General features: G+C 48.9%; 1 protein-coding gene across 1 annotated transcript in view; it reads left to right on the top strand.

The window, feature by feature from the left end:
- LOC144506983 (mitogen-activated protein kinase-binding protein 1-like) overlaps positions 1–22,141 on the top strand; it is a 287,588-nt gene that overhangs the window by 240,830 nt on the left and 24,617 nt on the right. Inside the window, exons 17-23 of the mRNA XM_078233486.1 lie at positions 1,519–1,630; positions 6,535–6,598; positions 7,393–7,518; positions 8,649–8,797; positions 10,049–10,113; positions 12,579–12,839; positions 16,504–16,673. Of these exons, the coding sequence (XP_078089612.1) occupies positions 1,519–1,630; positions 6,535–6,598; positions 7,393–7,518; positions 8,649–8,797; positions 10,049–10,113; positions 12,579–12,839; positions 16,504–16,673 (947 nt within the window). The remainder of the gene's footprint in view (positions 1–1,518; positions 1,631–6,534; positions 6,599–7,392; positions 7,519–8,648; positions 8,798–10,048; positions 10,114–12,578; positions 12,840–16,503; positions 16,674–22,141) is intronic.

The raw sequence follows: 22,141 nt of genomic DNA on the forward strand, positions 1-22,141 counted from the left end.
AGTGAGCGACACTCTCTGTGCAGTGAGCGACACTCTCAGTGTAGTGAGCGACACTCTCTGTGCAGTGAGCGACACTCTCTGTGCAGTGAGCGACACTCTCTGTGCAGTGAGCGACACTCTCTGTGTAGTGAGCGACACTCTCTGTGTAGTGAGCGACTCTCTCTGTGTAGTGAGCGACACTCTCTGTGTAGTGAGCGACACTCTCTGTGTAGTAAGCGACTCTCTCTGTGTAGTGAGCGACTCTCTCTGTGTAGTGAGCGACACTCTCTGTGTAGTAAGCGACTCTCTCTGTGTAGTGAGCGACTCTCTCTGTGTAGTGAGCGACATTCTCTGTGTAGTGAGCGACACTCTCTGTGTAGTGAGCGACTCTCTGTGTAGTGAGTGACACTCTCTGTGTAGTGAGCGACACTCTCTGTGCAGTGAGCGACACTCTCTGTGTAGTGAGCGACACTCTCTGTGTAGTAAGCGACTCTCTGTGTAGTGAGCGACTCTCTCTGTGTAGTGAGCGACACTCTCTGTGTAGTGAGCGACTCTCTCTGTGTAGTGAGCGACACTCTCTGTGTAGTGAGCGACACTCTCTGTGTAGTGAGCGACTCTCTGTGCAGTGAGCGACGCTCTGTGTAGTGAGCGACTCTGTGCAGTGAGCGACGCTCTCTGTGTAGTGAGCGACTCTCTCTGTGTAGTGAGCGACACTCTCTGTGTAGTAAGCGACACTGTCTGTGTAGTGAGCGACACTCTCTGTGTAGTGAGCGACACTCTCTGTGTAGTGAGCGACACTCTCTGTGTAGTAAGCGACACTCTCTGTGTAGTGAGCGACTCTCTCTGTGTAGTGAGCGACACTCTCTGTGTAGTAAGCGACACTCTCTGTGTAGTGAGCGACTCTCTCTGTGCAGTGAGCGACACTCTCTGTGTAGTAAGCGACACTCTCTGTGTAGTGAGCGACACTCTCTGTGCAGTGAGCGACACTCTCTGTGCAGTGAGCGACACTCTCTGTGCAGTGAGCGACACTCTCTGTGCAGTGAGCGACACTCTCTGTGTAGTGAGCGACACTCTCTGTGCAGTGAGCGACACTCTCTGTGCAGTGAGCGACACTCTGTGCAGTGAGCGACACTCTCTGTGCAGTGAGCGACACTCTCTGTGTAGTGAGCGACACTCTCTGTGTAGTGAGCGACACTCTCTGTGCAGTGAGCGACACTCTCTGTGTCGTGAGCGACACTCTCTGTGTAGTGAGCGACACTCTCTGTGTAGTGAGCGACTCTCTCTGTGCAGTGAGCGACACTCTCTGTGTAGTGAGCGACACTCTCTGTGTAGTGAGCGACACTCTCTGTGTAGTGAGCGACACTCTCTGTGCAGTGAGCGACACTCTCTGTGTAGTGAGCGACACTCTCTGTGCAGTGAGCGACTCTCTCTGTGCAGTGAGCGACACTCTCTGTGTGTCGTGCCTGACTGACGAGTTGTCTCTGTCTGCTTCAGATTCCTGAGTAAATACTGATTTTGTGTCACTTGAATTGATTGCAGGTGCAGATTGATCCCTCTGGGCTGTTCATCGCAACCAGCTGCTCTGACAAGAACCTCTCCATCTTTGATTTCTACACGGGCGAATGTGTTGCCACCATGTTTGGCCATGCAGGTAAGATGGTTGCTGTGGGTCCGCTTCCTGATCCTGTTCTCCTTTGATTAATGCTACTTCCAGAATGGAGTTTGCCCCTTCCACATCCCAAGGTGTTTGTACTTCACCCCCGCACCCACTCCCCCCACCCACCCCACCATTCCAAACCTTCTTTTCCATCATCCATAAGCTGTCCGTGTGGTAACGCCTCATATCCTGAGCGACTGGAATATTTATTTTACCTCCAGGTGAATGCAGGGGGTGGCTGGGCAGCATCATCACTGGAACCTGAGTGAATTGTTGTGTAGCCTTCATTACCTGGGAAACCCCCATTGTCAACCCGGCAACAGAGAGGAGAAATCGGTGGAGCTCAGCGAGAAAACCAGAGATCCCAAGGCATTGAGTTGCTGTCAATAGGGGAGTCATCAAAACGTTCATAAAGTGATGCCCACGCTCAGATATAGAGGGCAAGTGAGTCTGGAATTGGTTTGAATAGCAGAGTATTAGAGATACACTAATGGGGATATTTCCATGGAAACAGAAAGCTGGGAGGAGTCAACGATGGAGCAGAGAAACGATGGCAATGTTGGAGGGCATCATCAGATCCAATGGGGAGGAGGAATGGACTTCGCCTCAGAAGAGTGAAGAAGACGGGGCGGCACAGTGGTTCGCACTGCTGCCCCACAGCTCCAGGTACCCGGAGCCGATTCCCGGCTTGGGTCGCTCTCTGTGCGGAGTCTGCACATTCTCCCCGTGTCTGCATGGGTTTCCTCCGGGTGCTCCAGTTTCCTCCCACAGTCCGAAAGACGTGCTGGTTAGGTGCATTGGCCATGCTAAATTCTCCCTCAGTGTACCCGAATAGGGGCCAGAGTGTGGCGACGAGGGGATTTTCACAGTAACTTCATTATAGTGTTAATGTAAGCTTACTTGTAAGAATAATAAATAAACTTTAAAACGACTCCAGTTGAAGGTCAAAAAACAATGGGACAATCAAAAACACAGCAGGAATCAGCTGAAGGCTAGATAAAATTACCTTAAAACTGAACAGTGGGTCTGAGTCACAGCGGCCGAGTCGTTTGGACCCATTCAGTAGGGAAGTGTAATCCTGATGTCCAGAGAGTTTGGAAACTGAATTGGAACACTGCTACCTGAGGAAGAACAGGCATAGTCTGCGGACTAGCACTGCGCTAATTCTTTATTCATTCATGGGATGTGGCCATCACTGACTGGCCAGCATTTATTGCCCATCCCTAATTGCCCTTGAACTGAGTGGCTTTCTAGGCCATTTCAGAGGGTATCTAAGAGTCAACCACATTGCTGTGGATCTGGAGTCACATGTAGGCCAGAGTGGGTAAGGATGGCAGGTTTCCTTCCCCAAAGGATATCAGTGTATCAGATGGGTTTTCACAACAATTAACAATCGTTATCGTTAGATTTTTAATTCCAGATTTTTATTGAATTCAAATTTCACCATCTGCTGTGGTGGGATTCAAACCCGGGTCCCCAAAGCATTACCCTGGCTCCCTGGATTACTTGTCCAGTGCCTATTGGACTTGCAGTTAACGTGTAGTTGGGGCTAAAATGCATGGACCATTAGTGTTGTGGGCTTTGATGTCAGCCTTTTAATTGATCACAAATTTAACCTTCAAATAACCAGACCAAGTCACGGAGTTCTCTTAAACAGCTGTTGTAATGCAAGCTACAGCGAGGTCCCTGGAAAGTCACAGGTCAGTTCCAATAACTAGCCAGAGTCCAGAATTCAGGAATACACAAGCAGTTATAGTTTCAAATTTGATTACAAGTAATTAGCATATACCAATCAAGGTATAGGAGTTATCTCTATCCACTCACAGTTACTGATTAAGGTTACATCATTCATAAGGTACAGATATTAAAACCAATCACAATCACTTCACGCTTGCTTAATTATAATATCCAATCAGCGTGAAGACTTAATCATGTCAGCTGACCTAATTCACCATTGTTACAAGCTATCAATGATGCCTCACTGTGTGTCGGTCTCTCTGGATATCACTCCCTTCTTCCGGCTCCAGATGGCTGATTAATGAATTCTCTCAGACTAAAGGCCTTGGTGCTTATCTGTGAAGACTTTTATAAAAACCTTTTATTTTCTCATAGCAACTTATGTGATTTTAAACTTGTGTGATCATTAAGATCTTTCAATTAGAGCCAGGGGAACTTAGATATTGGAACAGAGAAGATTGGGGGAGATAGGACAAAGACCAGCAACAGATGGGGCGGCACGGTAGCACAGTGGTTAGCACTGCTGCTTCACAGCTCCAGGGTCCCGGGTTCGATTCCCGGCTCGGGTCACTGTCTGTGTGGAGTTTGCACATTCTCCTCGTGTCTGCGTGGGTTTCCTCCGGGTGCTCCGGTTTCCTCCCACAGTCCAAAGATGTGCGGGTTAGGTTAATTGGCCAGGTTAAAAATTGCCCCTTAGAGTTCTGAGATGCGTAGGTTAGCGGGATTAGCGGGTAAATATGTGGGGGTAGGGCCTGGGTGGGATTGTGGTCGGTGCAGACTCGATGGGCCGAATGGCCTCCTTCTGCACTGTAGGGTTTTCTGCACTGTAGGGTTTCTATGATTTCTATGATTTCAGATGGCCAATAATAAAATTGCACACGCTGGAGTTTCCCAGGGAACTGTCAACACAGGAGTCACCTTGAAAGAACTAATGATCGCGTGTGTACGGTGTCTTTGTCCAATTGGAGTTCAATCTTGAGGGAATTCCTTCTCCGAATCCAGCGCCCCCTTTCCCCTACCCTCCCCCCTCCACCTCTCCCACCACCCCCCTCCCCCCTCCCCCACCACCCCGCCCCCTCCCCCATGCTGCTAGCTTGTATTTAAAATGTCTCTGAACTAAGGACTTGGGGGCCGGTGTTTTACAATCTCACTCGGGCGAGGTCGTAGAAGCCTGCCCGTGGCCAACGGGAGAATTCCGTTCTGCAAGCCGCGCCCACCCCGATTCCAGGGCGGGCGTGCCGGTAAAATTCTGGCTGAGATCTGCTCCTCCGGTGAGACTGGCGGGATCGCAGGTTCAACCTCTGACCCTAATTCTCTGCACCACCAGCCGCTGTATCAGGAGTCACTGCGCTGGGTCTGGGCAGAGCAATGAGGAAGACCAGCTTGAACGTTCGGCCGTGAAGGGGTTAGGCTGTGGTTGTAGAGCCTGTGCGTGGCTGAAGCTCCCGATTGAGGGAGACACGTGAAGATTAACTATTAGGGAGAGCAGCCAATCTCGAGACTAACTCAAAAGGCCGTGCCTTTGGGGGGGAAAATCTAAAATTAGAAATGTTAACAGCAGGAGAAGTAACTATGTGTGTGTGTGTTAGTCACTGGATCACTTATCGGATGGAATTTGAAATGGAGGGATTCACACAGGGCGCTTTGTGTGTTATTGGGGTTAATAAATCAGGCTTGCTGTACATTGAGCAGCATGTGATGGTGATTCTCTCTGCACTAGTGAACGGAACATTGGATCTGACGGTGAACAGAGCTCAGGATAATTTCTTGTTTGCTGGTACAGGGCTACAGTGACTCTCCCACCTTCTGTGTTCTGTCCATTCAGCAGACATTGTGTTTGACGCTCAGTTATTGTGGGAGCTGGTTTCACCATTGTGAGCCTCATTATTTATCCTCGTCTCCTTGTTGCTTTATACTGCGTTGCCACCATCTGAAGGCAGGAATTGGGTACTACAGCAATAAGGAACCATATAGATAAGGGAGGAGGCCATTTGGCCCCTCCATCCTGCCATGCTGTGCCATTAGGCCCATGGCTGATCTGTACTTGAACGCAACATCATATTGGACTGCAATGTTAGACGTTCATTTGGCCTGGAGTTTCCTCCTGGGGCCGAAACCTGGAGGTTGCATCTGAAATTGTACTCATTGTTTCCATGTCAGCAAACGCCCAAAAGATCATGCCAATTTCATTACAATGCACCCAAACTGGGCGGCACGGTGGAACAGTGGTTAGCACAGCTGCCTCACAGCTCCAGGGACCTGGGTTTGATTCTTGGCTTCGGTCACTGTCTGTGCGGAGTCTGCACATTCTCCCTGTGTCTGCGTGGGTTTCCTCCGGATGCTCCGGTTTCCTCCCACAGTCCGAAAGATGTGCTGGTTAGGTGCATTGACCCAAAAAGGCGCCGGAGTGTGGGCGACCAGGGGAATTTCACAGTAACTTCATTGCAGTGTTAATGTAAGCCTTACTTGTGACTAATAAATAAACTTTAACTTTAAATAAATAAACTTTAAACTGAAAAGTCACGTATACTGGCATAAATCAGTGTAAACAAGTTGAACCTTGTGCCGATTGGGCATGCGAACTCGGAGGGCTGGTAAGCGGATGCGAAATGTGTTTCTGTCTGTGATCAGCCCTGAAACGTGGTTTCACACTGGCTCACCAACGAACACTCAATCACCAGGAGACACACGCTGAGGAAGGCTCAGCGCTGCCGAGGCAGGGGGCCGGTAGGGATGGAAAGAGGGTGGACATTAAGATGGGGAGGGTGGAGACTGGTGCTCCTAATGGGCTCCCTCAAGGCGGGCAGTGGCTGCGGAGATTCCCATGGCAGAATGCAGGAAGCTGTGTGTAGGCGGCACATTCAGATACAAAGCTCAGTCCCCTGGACACCTCTTTCAAATTTTATTCCAACCCTGACACTTCACCCCTTCCTCCACTTGCTCGGATAATCCTCTCCAGCCAGTGTTGGTCTGGGCCCCTCACTAACGTCCAATCCTCGGGATGACTCTCATGAGCCAGTTTTGGTTGGGGTGGACCTGCTAATCAGTTGGAGCGATGTTCACTAATTCATGTGGGTCAGAACTACCCTCATTGACAAACATCAATCAGATTTGCCCTCACTCACATGCTGCTTCTACAATGATTGTGTCTTCTTTTCCAGAGGTAGTTACAGGGATGAAATTCACCAACGACTGTAAACATCTCATCTCTGTGTCCGGAGACAGGTATCGATTTTCTCTGTCTGCATTGCAACTCACTTCTTGAAGTTTTCTCTGTTCCTGTTACGGTGCTTTGCAATTTAGCACTTATTTGTTCCTGTTAAATCAGCCAGGTTGTTAATCTTTATATTGTGTGTTTATGTCTCTCTCTCTGTTTCCCTTTTTGATTGAAGCACATGCTCTCTCCTTCCCTCTCTCCCCACCCCCCCCCTCTCTCTCTCATTCCCTCCCTTCCTCCTTTCCTCCCTCCTTCCCCCTCCCTCCCCCTCCCTCACGCCCCCCCCACATCCCACCCCTCTCTCTTCCGCCTCCCCCTTCTCCTCCCCTTCCCCCTCCCTGTTCCGCCTCCCCTTTCCCCTCCTCCCCTTCCCCCTCCTCCCCTTCCCCCTCCTCCCCTTCCCCCTCCTCCCCTTCCCCCTCCCCTTCCCTCTCCCCCTCCCCCTTCCCCCTTCCCCCTCCCCCTCTCCTTCCCCCTCCCCCTCCCCCTTCCCCCTCCCCCTCCCCCTCCCCCTCCCCCCCTCCACACCCCTCCCCCCTCCACACCCCTCCCCCTCCCCCCTCCTCCCCCCCTCCACCCTCCTCCCCCCGTCCCCCCCTCTCCCCCTCTCTCGAGTTCACAGTGTGAAAGATTGAAAGGAGAATTGAACAAGCTCCTGTCATTGCCCACAATCTATCAATCGCTGATCTGATAATCAGCCACGAATCTGGATTGTATTAGGAGAGGGAGAGAGTGAAAGGTTTGTGCTGTTTTATCCAGTGCGCTGATTTCGATATGAAGGATCTGTCTGCTTTGCCCACAGCTGTATATTCATCTGGCGGCTCAGCTCTGAGCTGACAATTAACATGAGGCAAAGGCTGGCCGAGATCAGGCAGAAGGAGAAAAAACAAATGAAGACACCTCCCCGGAAACACTCCACTCCAAACAGGTACAAGAGCAACAACAAGTACAAGAGTGCCATGTGGCAGAGGGAGGGGAAACTGTGCTCTCCGGGGTCCCCACCTGCCCCTCTCCCACCCAATTAAATGCCCCCTCACCACCAAACGCACCCCAGAAGGTATTAAATTCCACCCATCATTTGCAGTAAGTCCTGACCTATAACTCATTGACTGGCAAAGTGAAGTGAGTGGACTCTGGTTATTGATGGGTCATTTTGTCCTCGAGGCTGATTAATCACCTCAAATCAAAATAGCCAATGGAATCACACCCTACTGAGGTCAAAGGGCTGATCAAAGTGCTGGAAGATTTGACTCGGCCTGTGAATGACCAGAGCTTTTAAATTGGTATAAATGAGACCTTTCTCACTGATATCTATAGGAATCATCACTGTTGGATGGCCATTAGAAACAGTTCCTGCAAGAACCACGCGCACTTTCACTGGGAGAAACTGTAAATTGCACTTTTAACATGGAACAAAAGTGTTCCTTGGTGCTTAATTTGAAAGAATTGACACCAAGCCAAGGGGGGAGGTGTTTTGAGGGTGATTTAAAGCTCGCTTAAAGAGAAGACAATGACTTTGATATGGCCATTGTTTAAGCAGAGGAAATTGTGGGTTATCAGGGGCTGGACATTGGATAGGCATCTGATAACAGACGTAAAGTGTTTTGGAGGATTGTCATTTAACCCTCATGGCAGTGGGGATGCTACATAGACTGAACACTGGATAACACAAAGAATTGTTAACATTGAATACTGTGTCATTATCTTTTGAAAAATAACACTAATTACGCCTTTGGATCCATCACTATCTTTATCTTTAACACTTCTCTCCCCCCCTCCCCCATCCTGTCCATATCTTTCCCTTTCATCTCTTTTTCTCTAAAGTTTCAAGTTTATTTATTAGTGTCACAAGTAGGTTTACATTAACTCTGCGATGAAGTTACTGTGAGAATCCCTTAGTCGCCAGAGTCTGGCGCTTGTTCAGGTACACTGAGGGAGAATTTAGCATGGCACCTATATATATTATCTCTCTATCTCTCTCATTCTCCGTTGTGACAAGCAAGCAGTTTATTCTAGAATGGAATATTCATCTATCTTTGTTCACTCCCCTTCCCGCAGACGGGAAACATTTGATGTTGCTGCTCAGACGGCCATGTCTTCCGACAGTGAGAAAGAAGCTGAGGATGATGGGAATGAAGAGGAGGAAGGTCACTGTGAGGGACCCACGCACATCACGCCAAAACAAGGCCTGGCGGATGTGGGCACTGGTAGGTGCACTCTGCCCTGCTCTCACTGCAGATGGGAAGGGGTAGTTGTGTGAAAGTGGAGCCGGATCCCTTTGCCCTTCCACCAGCTCTTTGAGTTTGTTGAGGTGTATATAAACTGAGGCAAAGTGAATGGGATCTGTCATTCTCTAGATCTTTCAGTTAATCCAAGGATACAGTACTGTGGACATTGGGTGCCATCCAGTTCCTCCCCTTCCTAACCATTCTTCATGGACAGCAGGTTACAAACTATACTACTCTTAGAAATGTGCTACAACATTGGCTCTACTCCTAGAGTGATTAGGTAACAGAAATTTAAATCCCTTCCAGCAGAATATTGAGACTGTGCAAATCCATCACACATAGCTGGGGGCGGGGGAGGGGGGTGAATGCTAGATATTCATAGAATCCCTACAGTGCAGAAGGAGGCCATTCAACCCATCAAGTCTGCACTGACCACAATCCCACCCATACCCTATTCCTGTAACCCCACATATTTACCCTGCTAATCCCCCTGACATTAAGGGACAATTTAGCATAGCCAATCAACCTAAGCCACACATCTTTGGACTGTGGGAGGAAACCGGAGCACCCGGAGGAAACCCACACAGACATGGGGAGAATGTGCAAACTCCACACAGACAGTGACCCGAGGCCGGAATCGAACCCAGGTCCCTGGCGCTGTGAGGCAGCAGTGCTAACCACTGTGCCACCGTGCCGTCCTTACAGATCTGCAGTGATAGGAGTCCCAATACTGTATCTCTGGTTTCCTGAGCAAAAGGAGTCCAGCACTGCACCACTAAACTCACTGAGTAATGAGAGTCCAAAGCTGCACCATTACTGATTGTGAGCAATGGGAGTCCGACAGGGGCATATTACTTGCACGAGGCAATGGAAATCCAACAGAATGTCATGAGTATTATTAAGAAATAGGAGTCCAACAGTGTATGTTATTACTGGTACTGACCGATGGTGGGGTGCAACACCATCAGACACTGGGAATCCATTATTAACCAGTAAAACTATAATGCTGTGTGAAATCTTTACTATAAAGTTAAAAGTTTCAGTACAAAATGGCGATTGGCATAGTTTTGGGTCAACTTGTGGAGGTTACTGCAGCACACTGTTGGAGGACAGGAGAGTGCTGGGTGACTGTGTCTGGGAGCTACGGCGGTACATTTTCCTGGGCAGCAGCCTGGATAATGCCACGGAGGAAAGTAACATTTTGACCTTCCTCCTCTCTGTTCGTTCCAGATATCCCCACAGGAATGCAATACTCTGGGAGTGCGAAAAGTCTGTACCGCTGGGAGAACAGTAAGGTAAGCTTTCACCTGCTCTGAAAGTATCCAAAATGTCAGCTCAGGAACTGTATGTAGTATGCCTGTTTATTTAATTGTTCAGTGCTGTAGAAAGCCCACCTTTCAGCTGGAGGTAAATGAGGGTTTACTTGAGAATACTAAATGTGTCAATATTTTAAGGCTAAGACTTGATTGAGGGTTAAGTATAGTACAATCTACTTTGCATCATCAATATATCTTTCACATACATACATAAACTGACTCATACCTTATACCCATGATATGAACTATGTATAATCCACATTCATATAAAGTGGACATGACTTAAATGGTTTAATCATTATATAAAATATATACATATATATATATATAAATGTGTTCCTGTTTTTATGTGTTAATGCAGGAGTTAATAATGGGTGGCACGGTGGCACAGTAGTTAGAACTGCTGCCTAACTGTGCCAGGGACCCGGGTATCGATTCTGGCCTTGGGTGACTGTGTGGAGCTTTGCACATTCTCCCCGTGTCTATGTGAGTTTGCACCGGGTGATCCAATGTCCTCCCACACTCCAAAGGTGTGTGTGCAGGTTAGGTGGATTGGCCATGCTAAAATTGCTGCTTAGTGTCAGGGTGACTAGCAGGGTAAATATGTGGTGTTATGGGAATAGAGGCCTGGCGGTGCAGGCTCGATGGGCCGAATGGCCTCCTTCTGCATTATAGGGATTCTATGCCTTCTATGAATTCTCCAGACCCTCCTTAAAAGATTCTTTGTACAATATACTCACTTCTAAAATTGCAACTCCGCCACTGCTAAGTGGCATTTCCAACTCTCACCTCCACCTATCTCGTGGTGTTTGAGTAAGATTCCCAGTGTAATGATGGATTGTGGTATCTGTGGGGTGAGGTTGTCCAAACTCATTGCACACAGGATGTTGGCATCAGATAGATCAGTCGAGACAAGATTGTCCCAGAACTGCACGAGCGCAAACCAACGGTGTCATCCAGTCTGCCTGGTAGAGATTCACGGTGTAACAGTAACCGTCCTTTGTGATCTGGAAGGGACATTTGAGGCTTTTAGGTATTTTTCAGGCTGTACAGACTGAGAACTCCTGGTGAGACAGGGTCAGACAGTGCTTTACTTCACACCCGGGGTGTGCATGCCGAACACTCAGGATTTGATTCACTTGGGTAGGATTTTCCGTACCCTCCCACGATGTGTTTTCCAGCGCCGAAGGCGGCTCGCCATTGGCCAGCAGCGGGATCTTCCAGCCCTGCCGATGTCTATGGTGTTTTGCATTGTTCACCTGTTGCGAGGGTTGGGGAACCCACCACGGCGGGTTTCACCATCGATGGGACTGGAAGATCCCACCAGCGGGAAGGGCTGGAAAATTCAGCTCTCAGTACGACTGGCCTTTCTGTTTTAATTTTATTCATTCATGGTTTTGGAGTGTCATTGGTACGACCAGAATTTAGTGCCTATCCCAAAGGGCCCTTGAGAGGGTGGCAAAGAGCTAACTTCGTGAGTGAATGTGAGTGGTTTGCTAGGCCATTTTAGCAGGAGGTTACAAGGAAACCACATCGAGGTGGGTCTGGAGTCACATATAAACTGGACTGCGTAAACGCAACAGATTTATGTACTTCCATCGTGGACATTAGTGAACCCAATGGTTTTTTTGAAACAACAATCCTATAGTTTCCTGGTCACCATTTCTGTGACCAGCTGTTTATTGGCACTCCTCTTATTCTGGACTATTCAGCATCCTCAATTTTAATCGCTCCACAACTGGCCACCTTTCCGTTACCTTGGCCCCAGGTTCTGGAATTCCTTCCCAAAATCTGTGTGACCCTCCCATCTCTTGCTGCCCTTTTAAGATGCTCCTTAAAACCCACTCTTTGACCACACCTTTTGTAACCCCCTTTCCCCCCATAATCACCTCCAGTGGCGTAATGCCATCTTTTGCCTAGTACTTAGAATAGAATAGAATCCCTACAGTGCAGAAGGAGGCCATTTGGCCCATCAGATCTGCACTGACTCTCCAACAGTGTATCATACCAAGGCGGTGGGGTATTTACCCCACCCTATCTCTATAATCCCAAGTATTTACTCCACTAACCCCCCTAACCTGCACATTTTTGGACACTAACTTACCATGCCCAATCCACCTAACCCGCACATCTTTGGAGTGTGGGAGGAAACCGGAGCACCCGGAGGAAACCCACGCACACATGGGGAGGACGTGCAGACTCCACACAGGCAGCCACCCAAGGCTGGAATTGAACCCGGGTCCCTGGAGCTGTGAGGCAGCAGTGCTAACCACTGTGCCACCCTATAAAACACCATGGGAGGTTGAACTGGGTTAAAGGCACTACATAAATGTACGTTTTGGTGGTGTTGCGATGTAGGATATCAGTTCGCCTTGCAGAGTGATGACTTTGGCTTGCAAGAACTTAAGCCTGTTGTAATGTTAACTTGCTTCCCACTTCTGCAGACAGATGACGTGCCAACAAGGCTGGACTCGCTGCACGACCATGCCCCGAGACCCCGGGGACGGTGGTCCCGCCGTGCCAACAACCTTGAGCTGAGTGTGAAGTCGATGTTGGACCTTCGACACCTGGACTCTTTCTCCTTCTCGCCCTCGATGGAGTCCATGTCCCAGACAGGAACGTCGTTGTCCAGGGGCAGTGTGTGCGAGGAAGCCAACGACCAGGAGCGCAGGGTCCGGGTCAGCATTGAGACTCTGCTGAGTGATGTGAGTCTTGTCCCCAAAAGGTGCCCATCATTTGGCCCATTTGACGGCACAGTGGTTAGCACTGCTGCATCACAGCGCCGGGGACCCCGAGTTCGATACCCGGCTTGGGTCACCGTCTGTGTGGAGTCTGCACATTCTCCCCGTGTCTGCGTGGGTTTCCTCCGGGTGCTCTGGTTTCCTCCCACAGTCCAAAAGATGTGCTGGTTAGGGTGCATTGGCCATGATAAATTCTCCCTCAGTGTACCCGAACAGGCGCTGGAGTGTGGCGACTAGGGGATTTTCACAGTTACTTCATTGCAGTGTTAATGTAAGCCGACTTGTGACACTAATAAATAAACTTAAACTTTATGTCTGTGCCACCTCTTTGAAAGAGCTATCCAATTAGACCAATCCCCCTTCATTGTTTCCCCCCCCCACCCCCCACCCTCCACAATGGGTGGCACGGTAGCACAGTGGTTAGCACTGCTGCTTCACAGTGCTAGGGACCCGGGTTCGATTCCCGGCTCGGGTCACTGTCTGTGCGGGGTCTGCACATTCTCCCCGTGTCTGCGTGGGTTCCCTCTGGGTGCTCCAGTTCCCTCCCACAGTCCAAAGATGTGCAGGTCAGGTGCATTGGTCATGCTAAATTGCCCCTTAGTATCCCAGGATGCGTAGGATAGAGGGAGTAGCGGGATCAATACTTGGGGTTACGGAGATAGGGCCTGGGGTGGGATTGTTGTCAGTGCAGACTCGATGGGCCGGATTGCCTCCTTCTGCACTGTAGATATTCTATTTTATAAAGCCAAGGGTTCAATTTTTTATTCAACAGCCTTCATAACTTGCCTGCCAGCTGAAAAGGTTTGCAGTCAGTCTTGTCTCTCTGTTGCTGCACGCCCCCCCCCCCTATAAAATGGCACCATCTCTGCAACCGTGTACAGCCCCACATTCCTCTCACTGAGACTTTCCTCTCGGTCCCTGGGCTTGAGTACACCTTCCATTAGTTGCCTGGATCCATGGTTGAAAATTCCCTCACGACAGCCTGCCGCCTCTGCCACCTCATTAAGACCTTCCTGGCTCACCCCAACTCCTGCCACCATCACCTTCTGGCTTGGGGTCAATCTGATTTTTGTGGATGACTTTATGATTTCTTTTCTGTGTTAAGCATGTTCTATATTGACAAGTGAAGCCACAAACCAGGACTAATTGTGCACCAAACAACATAAGCAGCAACTGATGGACAGAATTCAGCAATCCCACAATCAACGGATCAGATCTAAGCTCTGCGGTCCTGCCACCTCCAGCCGTGAATGGTGGTGGACAATTAAACAGCTCATTGGAAAAGGAGGCTCCACAAATGTTCCCGCCCTCAATGATGGAGGAGCCCAGCACATCAGATAAGGTTGAAGCATTCACAACAATCTTCAGCCAGACGTGCCGAGTGGATGATCCATCTTGGCCTCCTTCAGCCAATTTAATTAACTCCACATGATATCAAGAAATGGCTGAAGGCACTGGATACTGCAAAGGCAATGGGCCCTGACCATATTCTGGCAATCGTACTGAAGACTTGTGCTCCAGGACCAGCTGCTCCCCTTGCCAAGCTGTTCCAGTACAGTTACAGCACTGGCATCTACCCAGCAATGTAGAGAATTGCCCAGATACGCCCTGTACACAAGAAACAGGACAAATCCAACCTAGCCAATTACCGTCTCATTAATCTACTCTCGATCATCAGTGAAGTGATGGAAGAGGTCACCAGTAGTGTTAGCAGTGCCTACTCACTGGTGAGTGACTTGGCCACGACCATCTAGAAGGGTAGCAGATACCTGGGAACACCATCACCTGGAGGCTTCCCTCCAAGTCCCTCACCATGCTGACTTGGAAATATATCGCCATTTCTTCACTATCACTGGGTCAAAATCCTGGAATTCCCTCCCTGACGGCACTGTGGGTGTACCTACACCTCAAGCACCGCAGCAGTTCACCATCACCTTCCCAAGGGCAACTAGGGTTGGGCAATAAATGCTGGTCGAGCCAGCAACGCTCACATCTCAAGTGATTTTATAAAAAGTTGTTGTTATCTGTGACCAGTGAGAGTCATTTTGACTATGGATGATAGTGTAAGAGGATTCTTATCACATTGGCCATTTTTATACATCTCTGCCGATGTAAGTAGAGCTGGAAGCCGGGAGAGAGTTATAACGGATTTCGATCATCTCATGCTATTGTCCGAAGCTGCAGAGTTACACCCACTATATTTCGCTGTGTTCTCTCATTCTGATCGGACAGAGTCAGTTCCGTACTGAGCTGTCTTTGCTATCTGTTTACAGCTGGGCCAAGTGCTTCAACCTGTCCAATGCAACCTGGCAGATTTTGAGACACAAACTGTTGGGGCTAATTTACTGACTGGCTTCTACATTATCCCAGACAGAATCCAAATGACTGATTCTGACCATTACTTGTTGTAACAAATCACTTATTTGCCTTATTAAAGCCAGTAGCATCTGCAAGCAGCAGATATTTAAAATCTGAGATTCATTGATCTCAGATCCGAGATCTGAGATCAAAGACTATTTCCTCGAGTGGATGGAGCTATTACAAGGGGGCATAACTATAGGGTTCGTAGTGGGAGATATAGGAAGGATGTCAGAGGTAGGTTCTTTACGCAGAGAGTGGTTGGGGTGTGGAATGGACTGCCTGCGGTGATAGTGGAGTCAGACACTTTAGGAACATTTAAGCGGTCATTGGATAGGCACATGGAGCACACCAGGATGATAGGGAGTGGGATAGCTTGATCTTGGTTTCAGGTAAAGCTCGGCACAACATCGTGGGCTGAAGGGCCTGTTCTGTGCTGTACTGTTCTATGTTCTATGTTCATTGTATCAAATCTGTCCTCCTGTAAATGGTAAGCTAAGAAAATGTGCCAGTTCTATATTGACAAGTGTATAATGTATACAACATGTATGAATCACAAGGAAGAAAGAGCAGGTGCTACAGCCTAAGATAGGATTGCCAAAGTTGTGCTGGGCATTTTCCTGAAGGCATTGTCATATGACATACCTCCAAAGGCCTTCCCACGCCCCCGCAACACCTCCAGCATTGGTCACCCAATGTGTCCATTGGTGAATGGGGCAAGTGGTCAATTCTCATTGGTCACCCAGTGTGTCCATTCTTATTGGTCACCCATTATGTCCATTAGTCAATTCTCATTGGTTCCCCAGTATGTCCATTCTCATTGGTCACCCAATATGCCCATTGGTGAATGGGGCAATTGGTCAATTCTCATTGGTCACTCAGTATGTCCATTCTTATTGGTCACCCATTATGTCCATTAGTCAATTCTCATTGGTTTCCCAGTATGTCCATTCTCATTGGTCACCCAATATGTCCATTCTCATGGTCCATCACCAAGAACCCATTGGAAAGCACACCGGTTCTTCCTTAATCAATTGGATGGTTTTTGACAGTCAAACAGCCTGTTTTCTTCCCTTGTCTTTTGTTTTTATAACTGACAACTGAAATGTTCCTTTCACCGTTCTCTTTAATGCTCCTGCAATTAGTATCCTGAGACTGCTCGCACCAGTGTTGTGGAAATTAGTCTTTAATTCTCGGAGGGCTTTCTTGCAAACGCTGTCAGATTTAAAGCCCCAGCCTGAGGCCCTGTTCTCGTTATTTCCCCCGCCAGATAGAGGAGCAGGAGTCAGCGGACATGCACGGCTCGTCCTTTGCCAGGCCCTGCAGCATCGCACTACCGATGTGTGAGGAGGGTATATTCAGCCAGGAACTGGAGACACCAGAGGTCGAAGAGCGGACCATCTACCCGGTTCACAGGGGGAGAACTGGTGAGGCGGAGGGGTGAGTGCTGACACTTATCCGAGATCTGTGTCCATGCACAGGCCACAGGGGGAGAAAATGGGGGATTTGGGCTGATGAATGAGCAGGTTTTGACAGTGAAATGATTGGTGCTCATCTGTGAAGCTTGTACTGGGATTGGTGCTAATCTGGTGAGAGTTTGACCTGGTTTCACTTCTCAGCCTGTCAAACAAAGAACAGAATGAGGAAATGTATTCTTCAAACGAGTGGTTGGAGTTGAGGTTAGTTCCAGTTTCATGCTGGAAGATTAGGTTTTGGAGCGCTATTTTGAGCATAATAATAATTAATAATAGTTATTTATTAGTGTCACAAGTAGGCTTACATTAACACTGCAATGAAGTTACTGTGAAAATGTTATTGAGCTTTTTTAGAATCTTTTTCTTAGCATTCATATCACGATGCCAGCTTTCACAGACAAACCAAGTCTCGCATCAGCAAAAACCTATGTCTTCACTCCCTCCCTCCCTCCCTGGGCTAACAGTTATCTTCTAACTTGCAAATTGCCCACTCGACAATATGGGGAAATGCATGCCATTAATTCCTCAAGCTTAAAATGTCCCCCCTTTGCGTACAGCCTTAAACTACCTGACACAAAAATGGAGTCTTCAGAAATGTAGGCAAAGGAAATGGCCATTCGGCCCCTCAAGTCTGTTCTGCCACTCAGTGGCTAAGCTGCACTTTAACCCATCTTGGTTCCACAACCCTTACTATCAGTTATTGTCAATCTTAATTTTGAAATTTTCAGTTGACCCTCAGACCTGACAACCTTTTGAGGGTGGGAGTTCCAGATTTTCACTAACCCTTTGTGTGAACGCTTCCTGGCGTTCCCATGAATGGCCTTGCTCTAAATTTAAGGTTATGCCCCCTTGTTCCAGACACCCCTCACTGAAGGAAATAGTTTCTCCCCAGTCTACACCATCAAATCCTCTAAGCAACTTCCACATCTCAATTAGATCACCGCTTAATCTTCAAAACTCACGGAATACCAACCTAGTCTTTGCAACCTGCCTTCAGGGCAGCACGGTGGCACCGTGGTCAGCACTGCTGCCTCACAGCGCCAGGGTCCCAGATTCATTTCTGGCCTTGGGTGACTGTCTGCATGGAGTCTGCACGTTCTCCCCGTGTCTGCGTGGGTCTCCTCCGGGTGCTCTGGTTTCGTCCCACAGTCCAAAGATGTGCAGGTTAGGCTAAATTGCCCCTTAGTATCAGGGGGATTAGCAGGGTAAATACATGGGGTTATGGGGCCAGGGCCTGGGTGGAATATTTATCGGTGTAGGCTTGATGGGCCGAACGGCCTCCTTCTGCCGTAGGGATTCTATGATATCACCCTCAAAGTGACTGCGACTGCATGCTGGAAAGTTGGCTTTAGTTGTATCAGAAGGGGTTAGTGCTGTTGGTGAGTGAAGGACAGAAGCAAAATAATCACTGAGCCCAGGAACACAGACACACACATGCACACACACTGCAGTGGGATAGCACAGTGATTAGCACTGCTGCCAGGGACCCAGGTTCAATTCCAGCGTTGGGTGACTGTGTGGAGTTTGCATGTTCTCCCTGTGACTGCGTTGGTTTCCTCCGGGTGCTCCAGCTTCCTCCCTCAGCCAAAGATGTCTTGGTGGATTGGCCATGATATATTCTCCCTTAGTGTCCAAGATGTGTAGGTTAGATGGATTAGGGGTTACGGGGACAGAGTGGGCAGGGGAGGGTGGTGTGTGGGCCTGGGTCAGATGCTGATTTGGTTCAGACTTGATGGACGAATGGCCTCCCTTTGCGGATAGTGATGAACATTGTCAGAGAATACAGCAGGATGTAGATAGGCTGGAACATTGGGCGGAGAAATGGCAGATGGAATTTAATCCAGATAAATGCGAAGTGATGCATTTCGGTAGATCTAATGTAAGGGGGAGCTATACAATAAATGGCAGAACCATCGGGAGTATAGACACACAGAGGGACCTGGGTGTACAAGTCCACAGATCCTTAAAGGTGGCAGCACAGGTGGAGAGGGTGGTGAAGAAGGCATATGGCATGCTTGCCTTTATTGGACGGGGCATAGAGTATAAAAGTTGGCATATGATGTTGCAGCTGTATAGAACGATGGTTAGGCCACATTTGGAGTACTGCGTCCAGTTCTGGTCACCACACTACCAGGAGGACGTGGAGGCTTTGGAGAGAGTACAGAGAAGGTTTACCAGGACGTTGCCTGGTATGGAGGGTCTTAGTTATGAGGAGAGATTGGGTAAACTGGGGTTGTTCTCCCTGGAAAGATGGAGGATGAGGGGGCGACCTAATAGAGGTGTATAAAATTATGAAGGGCATAGATAGGGTGAACAGTGGGAAGCTTTTTCCCAGGTCGGAGGTGACGAACACAAGGGGTCACGGGTTCAAGGTGAGGGGGGCAAGGTTCAACACAGATGTCAGGGGGACGTATTTTACACAGACGGTGGTGGGGGCCTGGAATGCACTGCCAAGCAAGGTGATTGAGGCGGACACGCTCGGATCGTTTAAGACTCCTCTAGATAGCCACATGAACAGACTGGGAATAGAGGGATACAAAAGAATGGTCAAGTGGGCACATGAGCGGCGCAGGCTTGGAGGGCCGAAGGGCCTGTTCCTATGCTGTTTTGTTCTTTGTTCTTTGTTCTATTAAGCTATTGAATTCAATCCAGCAAATAATTACCACAACCGGGTGAAGGGGCCCACGTCTAGGAAATAATCTCCTGGTTCAGTGAAGGCAGAAAATGGCTGCTTCTCTCGGGAAATCATAGCTGCAACCCACTATAGTTCCGATGTTAACTGTGTCTGCAAATCTTCTTTTGATCCCCTTAAGTTAAAGTTCCAGAGTTATACTATTTCATTCTCTTTGATTTTACCTCCCAGTGGAATTGTCTTTTGGAAGATATGTGCCATTTCTTCATCTCTCCACTTTGAAGCTACCTCTTCCAAATCCTCATAGTTTCTCCAGACACAAATGTAAAATACTTGTTTACCCCTGATAGGCTAATTCACATCTCATCATTTTCCAGCTGTTTGCCTCGAATCAACTCCCTGCTTTTACTTAGTTTGCTTTTTAGTTTAATTTTCCCCAGTTCCGCACACCTGTACACGCACACACCTGTACACGCACACACCTGTACACGCACACACCTGTACACGCACACACCTGTACACGCACATATCTGCACACGCACACACCTGCACACGCACACACCTGTACACGCACACACCTGCACACGCACACACCTGCACACGCACACACCTGCACACGCACACACCTGCACACGCACACACCTGCACACGCACACACCTGCACACGCACACACCTGCACACGCACACACCTGCACACGCACACACCTGCACACGCACACACCTGCACACGCACACACCTGCACACACAAACACACACACACGCACACGTGCACACAGACACACATGCACGTACACCTTCTATGCAAGTGCTCTCTCGCTCACTTGGATTCAAAGGGAATCCTGTAAATTGCTAAAGGACACTCAGCATCTGGTTTTCTGAAAGTGCGAGTGGGCCCTGTAGATTCGGCCTGGGCACAAGATATGTAATTACTCATTTTCACTCGTATTGTTGGCCCCCTTACAAAAACATCACTCCGAGGAGGGACTGGACAGGTCTCCTGGGTGATTGTAGGCACACTCCCGCACACCCCCCCCCCCCCCCCCCCACCATTATTATAGCAAATCTGGCAACATTTCCATTTGCTGAGCATCCTTTCCCCCTCAACTGCTCCTTCTACTAAAATGTATAAACCCTTCCAAGCTGCAGGAACTTCACATTCTCCATCCCTCCCCCCACCACTCCCAGACGGCACAAGTTGAGTGGCCCCGGCGGTACCTTCTAGATGGCGGTGCAGCCAGGCGTGTGTACAGCCGAGCGAGAACTCTGCTGAGGGAATACTTTTACCACACGCACTCCAGCTGTTCAGGAAGAAAGTGTTGCGACAACATCCTCTCACCGGCCAAGTAGGGATTTTAAAAAAAAGGACTTGCCCTTTTCATGATCACGAGATGACCCAAAGTGCCTTACAACCAATGAAATCCTTTCTGAAGTGTAGTCATGATCTTAATGCAGGAAAGGCAGCAGCCATTTTGTGCACAGCAAGCTCCCACAAAAAGCAGTGGGATAATTACAAGATAAAGCTCGCGCTGGGGCTGGAGAATCACGGGGGAGGGGCCATAGCGCGTTTAGCGCCGAGGAGAGACTCCTTTGGGATTCTCCCCGTCCCCACGCCCTGAAGTAATCTGGTTTATGCACAGAGAGGGAGGGAACCAGATTAGCATATGTAAATCCTCATTTAAATCTGCTCTGTTGGCTTTAAGCTGGATTCTCCCAGCTCCCGGGATTCTCCCAGCTCCCGGGATTCTCTGACCCTAGAGGGCAGTGGAAACCCGACACGAATTACTGCTGGTTTCCAAAAACAGAAGCCACGCCAGGGGGCTCGGAGGCCATTGAAGCCCCCGGGTGGTAGGGGAAATGGCTGGGTAGTGCCCTGGCATCCTGGCAGTGCCAAGGTTGACACTGGCAAGGGGTAGGAGGGCCTGAAGGGGGTCCCTGAAGGGGCCATAACAGACTATTGCTCACTTGGCGGTGGGGTGGAGGAGGGGGCCGATGTCCCGATGCCGATGTGGATTGATGGTGGGGGGTCAACCTCATGCCTTCTGATTTGATTTATTATTGTCACATGTATTAGTATACAGTGAAAAGTATTGTTTCTTGCACACTATACAGACAAAGCATACCGCTCATAGAGAAGGAAAGGAGAGGGTGCAGAATGTAGTGTTACAGTCTTGGCTAGGGTGTAGAGTAAGATCAGTTTAATATAAGGTAGGTCCATTCAAAAGTCTGACAGCAGCAGGGAAGAAGCTGTTCTTGAGTCGATTAGTTCATGATCTCAGACTTTTGTATCTTTATCCTGATGGAAGAAGGTGGAAGAGAGAATGTCTGGGGTCCGTGGGATCTTTGATTATGCTGGTTACTTTCCCAAGGCAGCGGGAAGTGTAGACGGAGTCAATGGATGGGAGGCTGGTCTGCATGATGGACTGGGCTATGTTCACGGCCCTTTGTAGTTTCTTGACTGTGTGATGTGGGGGGATTGACCCGGACATTTAGTAATGGGGAGAAATTGCCCCTCAGGTCAAGGGTTGGGGGTGTTGCCCATGTCGATGGGGGGGGTAGTGATGTCTGTCGGGGGCGGATATGGGAGGGGGACCTTCAACTTAGCTTTGAGATCAGGGCACCTCCTAAAAAGGTCAGAAAGGCAGTGACAGTGCAGTTACTCCTTCAGCACTAAAGCTTTAGCCTTGTTTTTTGTGTTCCAGTCCTGGAGTGGGACGGCCGACAGCGACCAATCAATGGCAACTTTGCTAGCAACAAGCACGTCCTGAGAAGGAATTGTGCGGAAATAATTCCCCTTCCCCT

This window comes from Mustelus asterias, chromosome 18, assembly GCF_964213995.1.
Source record: "Mustelus asterias chromosome 18, sMusAst1.hap1.1, whole genome shotgun sequence".
Lineage (NCBI taxonomy): Eukaryota > Metazoa > Chordata > Chondrichthyes > Carcharhiniformes > Triakidae > Mustelus > Mustelus asterias.